At 55.0% G+C, this 10,165-nt stretch overlaps 3 protein-coding genes across 17 annotated transcripts in view; 2 read left to right on the forward strand and 1 right to left on the reverse strand.

The window, feature by feature from the left end:
* SUPT6H (SPT6 homolog, histone chaperone and transcription elongation factor) overlaps positions 1 to 4,193 on the forward strand; it is a 41,072-nt gene extending 36,879 nt beyond the window's left edge. Inside the window, exons 33-37 of the mRNA XM_050763182.1 lie at positions 1,741 to 1,853; positions 2,134 to 2,211; positions 2,307 to 2,473; positions 2,902 to 3,089; positions 3,398 to 4,193. Of these exons, the coding sequence (XP_050619139.1) occupies positions 1,741 to 1,853; positions 2,134 to 2,211; positions 2,307 to 2,473; positions 2,902 to 3,089; positions 3,398 to 3,584 (733 nt within the window). The 3' untranslated portion in view covers positions 3,585 to 4,193. The remainder of the gene's footprint in view (positions 1 to 1,740; positions 1,854 to 2,133; positions 2,212 to 2,306; positions 2,474 to 2,901; positions 3,090 to 3,397) is intronic.
* Positions 1 to 10,165, forward strand: part of RPL23A (ribosomal protein L23a) — a 119,616-nt gene that overhangs the window by 92,300 nt on the left and 17,151 nt on the right. Inside the window, exon 1 of one of the 12 annotated variants that reach the window (XM_050763258.1) lies at positions 925 to 930. The exons of 9 other annotated variants lie outside the window; for them this stretch is intronic. The gene's annotated coding sequence lies outside the window, so the exon portion shown is untranslated. Of the gene's footprint in view, positions 1 to 924; positions 931 to 6,142; positions 6,148 to 8,915; positions 8,920 to 10,165 lie in introns of those variants that run through there. 2 more of the 12 variants (XM_050763269.1, XM_050763272.1) reach the window with 2 other exon arrangements.
* The window catches only part of PROCA1 (protein interacting with cyclin A1), a 9,301-nt gene continuing 4,536 nt past the window's right edge, over positions 5,401 to 10,165 (reverse strand). For 2 of the 4 annotated variants that reach the window (XM_050763228.1, XM_050763225.1), the window contains exons 2-5: positions 8,555 to 8,638; positions 6,598 to 6,733; positions 6,198 to 6,326; positions 5,401 to 6,102 (exon numbers count right to left, since the gene is read on the reverse strand). In XM_050763228.1, coding sequence (XP_050619185.1) covers positions 5,445 to 6,102; positions 6,198 to 6,326; positions 6,598 to 6,733; positions 8,555 to 8,638 — 1,007 coding nt within the window. In that variant the 3' untranslated portion in view covers positions 5,401 to 5,444. Of the gene's footprint in view, positions 6,103 to 6,197; positions 6,327 to 6,597; positions 6,734 to 7,704; positions 8,506 to 8,554; positions 8,639 to 10,165 lie in introns of those variants that run through there. The other 2 variants (XM_050763224.1, XM_050763226.1) reach the window with 2 other exon arrangements.

Raw genomic sequence — 10,165 nt, forward strand, 5'->3', positions numbered from 1 at the left:
GGCTGAGAAGGTGCTGCCACTGGGGTTCATAGGCAAGTTAGAAGGGAGGGAGAGGCCCGGAGCAGTGCCCTCTCTGGCTCTGCTGGACTGCCTTTCTCCTCTCATCTGTTTAGAACAGAGGTGGAGGTTGGAGGTGGGAAAAGAGGGTGATGATTTAGAGGCAAAAAGGCAAGGATTCACATAAAAAGGGCGCTTTCTTTAACACCGTGAGAAAGGAGTTCCCTTCACCTCCTCTCCCTCCCACAGTGACAGGAGTCACCAGACACTCTTCATCTGATTGCAGAAACGGGGGGCCAGTACACTGGTCTCTCCTGACCACCGCCTGCCTCACCCTCACCAGGGCTTGCACACAGTGGCTCACTGTTGCTGTAATGTGCTCACTCCACCTGCACTGAAACGGTGGTCAGGAGAGCCTGTCTCCTGTTCTGCTCTGTCTCCTGCTCTGCCCCCTTCTGTGTGACTGATAGGCTGGCCTTCCTGAGGTATTCCTTTATCTGAATCCCTCTAGCACTTACTCTGAACCTAGAGGACAAAGTCCAGTTTCCTTAGACCTGCCTCTTTATGTCTGTGATACAGACTGGTAATCACACTCACCTTCTCTGCCTAAGCCCTGCCCCCATCCTTCCATTGGCCTTTGACCAAGGCCCTGTGCACTTCTGCTTTTATCCCTGTACTGGCTGCACCTGATGCACAGCTCAGGCTGCATTAGTAGGCACTCAGTGGCCAGATGACAGGAAGCCCTAGACTCTGGACCATGTGCCATCTTGGGTGTATCTGGAATATTGTGCTCATTTCTTGAGAAGCCTGTTGACTCACCAGTGTGCTTCCAGAGGCCAGCAGCCAGGGCTAAGTGGGGCTAGAAACTGTGTCCTATGAGGAACGGTTGAGCAAACTGAGTGGGGTCGGGGTGGGTGGGGGGGAGGGGGGGGGCCTCTAACTAGGACCAGGTGCAGCATGATTGCTTCTGGAGAAAGGAGCTGACTCTCCTTGTGTGGCAGAATTAATGGAAGAGTTAGGAGGCAGGTGTCAGCCTAATAGAAATGAGAACTGTGTACTATGTAGCATTATCTGGTTGCCATTGATAGCTGGCCTTTATTGAGCACAACCCAGCTATAGGCATTGTGGAATGTGTTCTGTGCATTCTCATTTATCCTCACGCCCACCCCATAGGTTTAAGTGCTTTGATCCTCATTGGACAAATGAAGCAGAGATTCAAATTTAGTAACTTGGTGCAGTGTGTCATACGCGGTGAATGGCAGAGCTGAAACTAGAACTGGAACTAACCTAGAGCCCCTCTTAACTACTATCTGCTACTCTCAGAAGTGTTGAACAAGGGCAGACTACCACCTTCCACAGCCATTGCAGAGAGATGCCTGTTTTGGGGGAGTTGCAATTTGCTGCTCTGGGAGGTCGCTTCCAACCCTGGCAGTATGGGACCTTGGTCTCACTTCACCGGCGGTATCCTGCCTTCATACTGCAGCCGAGTATGGTAGCACAGCCTCCAGCAAGCCTTCCTCCGGCAGCATGTATGCTGCACACGGGGCCACCGACTCCTTGGCCTTGACTGTATTCTGCCATTTGCTGCTCACCTCCCTTTACAGGCCTGGGGATTGGCTGTGTCATCTCTCCTTTCCCCTAGCACCCAGAATGGCTACTTCACATGGTGGGCATCTGTTCTGGTTGCTCTCTCATGGTGAGTCCCAAGTGGTTTCTGACGCATGTTTCCTTCTAAAATCCCAGGATAGAATATGTAACAGTGACTCCAGAGGGATTCCGGTACCGGGGCCAGATCTTCCCAACTGTGAATGGACTCTTTAGATGGTTTAAGGATCACTACCAGGATCCTGTACCAGGTGAGTTCTGCTCTTCCTGACTTCAGGGGCCTGGCTAGAGGAACACCTAGGACCTGACTCAAGAGTAGTCCCAGCCTAGGGGACCAGGTGAGAAGTAGGCTGTCACTGCAGCTGTCTTACTCCTCCTGCAGCCTCCCAGCATCAGGAAGTTTATCCATCCACTGTGCCTATGCAGTTTCCCTTCCTCCCTCCACCTACTTCAGTGCCCCTTCCACCCCCTGAATTGGGAAACCAAAAATAGGTTTCTGGAGGGATGTAACTAAGTAACCACTTCCTGCAGGCATCACCCCTAGCAGCAGCAGCAGGACCCGGACACCTGCCTCTATCAATGCTACCCCGGCCAACATCAACCTTGCAGGTGAGGAGCTTGAGCCTGGGACTGGAGGTGGGAAGGGTGGAGCTAAAGGGACTTTCACCTCTAACATGCCCCTCCCTGCCTCTGTGTGCTTACAGATCTGACACGGGCCGTGAATGCCCTGCCTCAGAACATGACTTCACAGATGTTCAGTGCCATTGCTGCGGTGACAGGCCAAGGACAGAACCCTAATGCCACCCCAGCCCAGTGGGCCTCCAGCCAGTATGGCTATGGCGGCAGTGGAGGCGGCAGCAGTGCTTACCACGTATGTGACTTGGGGAGGAGGCTGCCTGTGCAGGGTGGGGCCCATAGACTGGCCTCTCACATTGCCCACAAGGGGCTTCACATGCACAGATGGGGCTGCCACAGCCGTGGTAACTGTCTCCAACAGATATTCCTTGTCCTCAGGCCCATTTGAAGGGGAAGAGAGTAAGAGAGGGCATAATGTTTCCACGGGCCTTTGGAATCTTTGGAACCCGCAGGCCACTAGAAACTTGATGTGGTCGGGATCAGTGGGCACCACTGTGTGCTCGGTGCCGACCTGCAGACTTCCCACTGCTGGTCAGAAGCGCACACTCAGTGGAGAATCATCTGGAAAGCTTTGCTGAGCCCACCCTTGCGCTTACCCAGAATTCACAGCAAGGCCAGACAAGCCCCACACCCATCCCTATTTAACTGTTCATACCTCTTCAGGTATTCCCAACGCCAGCCCAGCAGCCAGTGGCCACACCACTAATGACCCCTAGCTACTCCTACACGACCCCAAGCCAGCCCATCACCACCCCTCAGTACCACCAGCTCCAGGCCAGCACCACCCCGCAGTCGGCCCAGGCCCAGCCCCAGCCCTCCTCCAGCTCCCGGCAACGGCAGCAGCAGCCAAAGTAAGTATCTGGATGGTGGCACAGTGCAGGTCAGTGGTAGGGGCTTGTTGTCAAGAGGCCGAGAGGCTTACCGTAGGCAGGTGCTCTGGATCCTCTGAGGGCCCTGATCATGTGATATGCCAGGAACACTAGTTTCTGGGTGAAGACAGAAGAGGGCAGTGTGGCAGCCAGCTGCTGCTATATCTGCCTCACCCCAGCAGAGGGGCTGCTGCCCGTAGGTATGAGGTTCCTTTCTGCAAGGGTACAGTGATTGGTGGGAAGAATTCCTTTTAGCAAAGTCCCAATCTCAATTTTTCTTCCCTTCCCAGGTCCAACAGCCATGCAGCCATCGACTGGGGGAAAATGGCAGAGCAGTGGCTGCAGGAAAAGGAGGCAGAACGGCGGAAACAGAAGCAGCGGCTGACACCTCGGCCTTCCCCCAGTCCCATGATCGAAAGCACCCCCATGTCCATTGCTGGCGATGCCACCCCACTCCTGGACGAGATGGATCGGTAGGGGGCCTGCTCCTCGGACTCTGGTTACCTCTGAGGCTGGGAAAGGCCTGGCCGCCCACTGCCTCCCTCCCTGCCCCTCCTTTTCTGTCCATAAAGTGGCGTGAAGTGACGTTCTCTTTGGTGGTCAACCTGGATGGGTGACAGGCTGGATGGCCTTGTGAACTTGAGCTCTGTGTGCTAGGCAACAATTCTCCCACTCCAGACCCTCACCGACCACCTGGCCTGGGACCAGGCTGGGAGGGGAGTGTGGCAGGGAGGAGGAAGAGGAAGGTGAGAATGAGTAGAACAGTTTTGATTCTACTCCCTACAAGCCATTTTGAACTTCTGCCCTCACCAGACGCTGGGCTGTAACTAGGACACAAAACTCAGCACATGAGTCTCCCCTGGCTCTTGTGGGGAGAGGGATGCTATTTATTCAGTTTGGGGCAGGAGGGAGAGGAGGGAAAGTATTTCTGACCCTGATGCCAACAGCCGGGTGGCTGTCCAAGCAGGAATGCAGGGGACACAGGGAAGCAGCACTAACCTGCCCAGTCCCTGCCTGGCTGCCCTTTCCCCACTGCTGCCGCCACCGCTTCCTGCCTGTCATTTGAATAAACAGTGTTTCTATTGAGCCCTTGCCAAAGCCTCTCTCTCCAACTCTCTAGCTCTTTGAGGGGTGGCTTTCAAAGCAGTGTTTGGAGCTCCAGGGACCCCCCTGACTTCTATCAGAGGCAAAGATTCATAGACTAGGCAGCTTCTGCATCAGACTGCCTGGGGCACATCCCTGCTCTGCTTACCAGCCCGGTGACCCTGTGCCAGCTCCTGCTGGCTTTCAACTGGCTTTCTTACCTGTAACATGGAGATAGTGATACCTGCCTCATCAGCTGCTGTGAGGACCAAGGCAGCATGTGCAAGCTCCTTGGCCCAATGCCTGGTACCTCGCAAATGTTACCCGGTATTATTACACCCACTCACTCACCCACAGCACAGCTGCCCCATCCACCCACACCTGTTGGTCTTCTCTGGCATACTCGAGAAAGGCCACAAGTACACCTGGGTTTCTCAACTTGAGCCTCTGCTGTTAGTCTCCTCCCTTTTCCCAGCTGGGCCTTGGTCTCTGGCAAACTCTCAGCAGTAAGGTGTTCCTGCCCCACTACATTTTTTGTTCTGAACCTGCCATCCCTGTTTCTGCACAAGGGCTTCATCTCACAGCTCTGTGAGTCAGTGCTGGGAGAGTGGGGCCTCTGGCTCCCTTTCCTCTGCTTGGGGCTCAGCAGAGAAGTCAGAAAAGGCCACTGCTGCCCGGATGTGGCACACTCCCTCCCCTTGCTTTTCTTCATCAAGAGCTGGGGGAAGGGGCCAGCTCTGCCAGGAACTCAAAAGTCAGCTCCCTTCAGCACAAAAGGGCTACAAGGGAGGAGCTGGACCATTAGCTGGGAAGGTCAGTCTCTGGTAGTACCACGAGCACCTTCTGCAGAGCCACTTAGAGGAGGGAAAGGCCAGGCACAGTGGCACAGAGTGGGTTAAAAAGTTCCATTTATTGGGGGTATCACTGCAGACAGTACTGCCTCTCCCAGAAGTGGGTTTCACACAGACCGAGAGTCTCTCCCAGGAGAAAGGGGAAGTCCTCCTTCCCACCCAGATGTACTCTTCCACCTTGTCCTAGCAGGTAGGAGGAAATAGGGCTGTGCCCCTTCCTTTCCCTCCCACCTGCCTTCCCATGGACTTCCTTTGTGAAAGCTGGATTGCCTTTGAGAAACCCCCGCAGCCCTGAGCCCACCCCTTGCCCCGCAAGAAACAGCCAGGTTGGAGGGAGAGAACAGCAGCACAGGGCCAGCCACAGGCTCGATGGCATTTATTCTGCACCCTGACCACCCTGGCCTCAACTGAGGTTGGGGTTTGATCCTGGGGGAGATTTTCTTTTGTTTACCTTCCTGGCTTGTGAGGGCTTTGCCCCTGTCTTTTTGGCCTGAACTGTGTTCTCTCTCTTCCTGGGCGGTGATGATTCCAGAATATCCTCGCTGGACAGTTCCTCCTGCCCCCGGCCATTGTAACTGTCCTCGCTCTCCAGCTCTTCCCTGCTTTCTGGGCTGGACTCGGACATCCTGGCCAGCTGTCTTGGGCTTAATGATCGGCTCGCGTCTGGCGGGGAAGGCTCCAGTTTAACCGGGCTTTTCTTCTTAGTCAACTGGCCTTTCTTGGCTTTTTTTTTCAGCTTTGCCTTCTCATCCATCTCCTCCTCCTTGTCTTTCTCTTTTTCCTTTTTCTTCTTTACCTTCTTGATCACCTTGCTGCCCTGACCCTTCCCTGTGGGGCTCTCAGAGCGCCAGATGGTGATGGGCGCTGCGGAGTCAGGGGTACCAGTGGCCATGGTGGTGCCTAGGTCAGGGGAGGTGGTGGCAGGCCCCACCTGCGTTGGGATGGGGGGCTTGCTTTCCTGCTCCTCCTCTTCCTCTTCTTCATTTAGATCATCTGCCCCACACTCATGGTGGAGGGGATGGTGGATCACCGCCACAGAGACAGGTCTGTAGCTTTTGCACCTGGGAGGAGGGATGACGAGGGAAGTTTGACAGAGTCGGGGGGGGCAGTTCCCTGTAGAGGCCCCTTCCCCATCAGCCCACCGGGGCTCACTCACCAGCCATACCAGAATCGCTCCACATGCTGCTCCTCCGGTGTGAGCTCAAAGCAAGGGGACTCGATGACATGGGAGCAGGTTGGGCCCGTACCCCGGGAGCTGCTGCTGTCCTCTGAGCAGTCCTTCAGCCTGCCACACATGGGACTCTTAGCCTGGCTCCCATCACTCCCCCAGGGACCCAGAGCCAGAAGCCTGAGGGACAGTGGGCTTCTGCTGGGCCTGTCCCAGGCCGCCAACAGACCTCCCCATTTCTCTTAGAGCAGAACAAAGTGTGCAGAGCTGGGACTGGGCTGGCAGCACCAATTCAAAGCTGAAGAGGCAAACCAAAGGTTGAAGGGGACACCACAATGAAAGTTGGGACCTGCTCTGCCATGGGTCCCCCAAGGGGGCGGGCCCTCACCTAGAATTACAGTTGCAGTGGTTGACAGAGCGTAGGTGCAGGCTGTGGCAGACACAGTCAGAGGCGAAGGGGTAGATGATGTGCCCAGTGCACTGCTTGTGTTTCCAGCAGCACTTGTCAGGCTCCTTGCAGTCACCTGAGGGGGCAGGGGTCTGGGTCATCAGCAGCAGCCGCAGACCTCTGGGTCTTCCCACAGCTCAAGCTAAAACCTCACCAAATTCACCTGCCACCACCAGCTGTCCCCACCCCAAGAAGTGTTTCTGCTTCAGTAGTAGTAACTTGGCCCCAGAGTAACCCCAAGTCCCAGCAAAATGTCTGGTTCCATGTCTGATACACAGGAGACCCTCACCAAGCCCCCTGCAGTCCTGTGATTCCCTGTTACTGGAGGCTTCCACTGGCTCCTGCCTGCCCTTCACCCGGCTACCCACAATGAGTGGTAGCCCTGCTCCACAAGGTACCTGGTAGGAGAAGGCCCTCCTGCCATGGCACCCCGAAGCCCCAGGAGCAGCAGAGCCGCAGCATCCTCAGTTCCTACACCTGCCCTGGCCCGCTCTGATCTCTCACAGCCTGGCCAGGAGCTAAGGCCCGCATCATGCTCCTTAGCTTCTGTCTCGTCCTTCCCTCCCCACTTCCCCCTCCTCCCTTCTTCAAGCCCCTTTTCTCCTCCCACCTGACACGTTTCTCACTCCCCTCCCTTCCCATGCCCGCTTCTTGATCCTTTCCCTGTTCTTCACGCAGCACCTTCCCACACTCTCCCCACTGCCTAGAGTGCCAGGCTTTTGAACGACCCACCCCCAGCCTAGGCACCCTTTTAGGCAGCACAGAGACCACATCCCCTTTCCCAGGGCACAGGAAGAAGCTGCTGGGGTAAGAATTTGGGGTTAGGGGAAAGCCCTGGAGAAAGGCCCCTACCTCTGTTGCTCAGCTCAATGCCAGTCCTGAAGACAGGAGAATTTCCCCAGTCTACCACCACTGCCTCACCTCTGACCCTGCCTAAGGCCCTGATCTACCACTGGCTGTCCCCTCTCAAAAGTAAGCCCATGAGGCAACTCTGCGCCTCTCACAGCCCAGAATCTCACTCACCAGGCAGAGGACAAGGGACCTTACCTCGGATTCCCCGCACCCCTAGGGGAGGGAGGGAGCCGGCACTGGCCTGGGGTACTGTGGCTGCCTTACCCTCAAACAGGCCATGAGGACTGTGCCTTTGCCAGTGCCCACGAGGAGAAGAACTAGGGTGAGACCTCATACTGGTCACCAGCCAGCAATGAGCCCAGGCTGTGGTGTGAGTCCAAGTGGCCTCACAGTGCAGCAGCTTGGCCTGAGGCTTACCCACATTTCTCCCTCCTTCCCTTTCCCACACAAGGCTGTGAAGTCCTGGGTCCTCACTACACCGCTGACCCATGGGTGATCTGTGTCTTTCTCCTCCCCTCTTGTACCCTTTATCCCCCAGGAAGATGAGGAAGGCATGGGTGTGTGGCAGGACCCTGAAACTTCACCACCACCTCGGCCTTCCTCAGCACTGCTGAGCTGGGCCAAAGGGCAGCATAGTGGCAAATTGCCCTGAACTTGTAGTCAGGCCTGAGCCCAAGTCGTGGGTCTGTCACTTACTAGCTGGGTGGCCTAGGGCAAATTCCTTTACTTCTCTGAGCCTTTAGTTTCCTTATCCACAAAATGGGATGGTGGTCATACCTATTTTGCAGGGTTGTTGGGCGTACTCAATTCACATATGTCAAAGATACTTATGTGCCATAAAGTTCTATACAAATGAATGGGGTGATTGTGGCCTTGAGAAAGGGGTCCCCTCTGGCATCTGTAGGGGATGGGTTGAGGATGGGGCAGCTTCAGGACCAAACACTTCCCTCCCTCCCTGCCTCAGGACCAATGTTCCACCAGGTATCAGCTTTCCCAGGTGAGGGGTGATGGGGACCCCCCTGGGTCAAAGGTCTCCTGGACCCACCTTCAGAGAAGGTAGACACATCAGTGCTGGACGCCACACCAGCCAGCAGATGTCCTCTCTCCCAGCTGGGTAACCTGTTTACATCTGAGAGAGCACAGAGTGGCAGTGGCGGCAGCAGCCCCCTCCCTGTGCCATTTATTCACCAAACATACCCCGAGAAGTTCCACATGTCAGGCCCCACTGCATCCTGGAGATGCAGAGATAAAACAACAGTCCCTGCTCTTGAGGGGTTGCGGGGTCGGAGGGGTGAGGGGGAGGAGAGAGGGACACAAGAGGTTCATGACAATAGTGTGATACAGATGCTGACAGGGAAATGGTAGCACAGGACAAGGGCCACCTACCAGGACTGGAAAGGAGGACAGGGGACTATGGAAGACTTCTTGGAAGGGGCATCACTAGAGTTAGAGTGATGAATAGGAGCCAGCCAGGGTCTAGGCAAGGAGGGACAGCTCCAGAAACTGTCCCAGGGTGTGTGGAGCCTGGACAGAGGATGACCCTGAGCAGACCTCCAACTGGGGTGGCAGCTCCCCATCAGCAGCCACAAGACAGAGTCTGCCCCTTTGCCTTTCCTTCCCACAGCTAGCTTTGTCCCTTGAGGCACTGGACTTCAGGTCTGCTTAAGGAAGGGAAACTGATTGCTTGGCATCTTCAGCAAGCCTTCAGTGGCACTTGGTCATCTTCCTACAAGTCTCTGATCAGCTCCTCCTCCTGTTTTCCGCAGCACAGCAAATACTCAAAATTTGTTAAATGAACAAAAGAGTGAATGAATGACTTTAAGCACTTCCTGGAAACTCCTGCAACCACTGGTTCTCTCAGCAGATAATTTCACTGCCATTATCTGTGGACACTCCAATCCTCATCAACTTTGCTTGCCTGGGAAAGGGGTGTCCCTCCTTTCTCATGCCCAAAGCATCTATATTTTAGGTCCCAGCCAGAATTGACACCTTCCTTACTGGCTTCTTTTTTCCCCCCTTACAGGCTATAAACATCATAAAACAAAACACTCTGTCAATCCTGTTTCTCCTATCATTGCATATACCCCTTTCAATCCAAATTGATTCACTCATTCATTTAGAGGACATATGTTGGGTGGCTTCACTCAGCACTACAAAAGAGGCCAAGTCCCTACCTTCAGTGAGCTCAGTGTCTCCACCTCTTTCTTCTCTTCCAGCCACCTGCAACATGGTAGCCATCTGCCCCCCAATCTGAATAGCTTTGGCAAAGGCCACCAGCAGTTTCCCAGTAGCCAAACCCAGTGGGCTGCTTATCTCACTTGACCCTGTTTTTTGTTTTGTGTTGTTTCTTGTTTTTGTTTGTTTTGTTTTGAGATGGAGTCTCCCTCTGTCGCCCAGGCTGGAGTGCAGTGGTGCGATCTCGGCTCACTGCACCCTCTGCCTCCCAGGTTCAAGCAATTCTCCTGCCTCAGCCTCCTGAGTAGCTGGGATTACAGGTGTGCGCCACCACACCTGGCTAATTTTTGTATTTTTAGTAGAGACGATGTTTCACCATGTTGGACAGGCTGGTCTCGAACTCCTGACCTCATGGTCCGCCCTCCTTGGCCTCCCAAAGTGTTAGGATTACAGGCGTGAGCCACCGCGCCCAGCCTCACTT

The sequence above is a fragment of the Macaca thibetana genome, chromosome 16 (genome assembly GCF_024542745.1).
Source record: "Macaca thibetana thibetana isolate TM-01 chromosome 16, ASM2454274v1, whole genome shotgun sequence".
NCBI lineage: Eukaryota > Metazoa > Chordata > Mammalia > Primates > Cercopithecidae > Macaca > Macaca thibetana.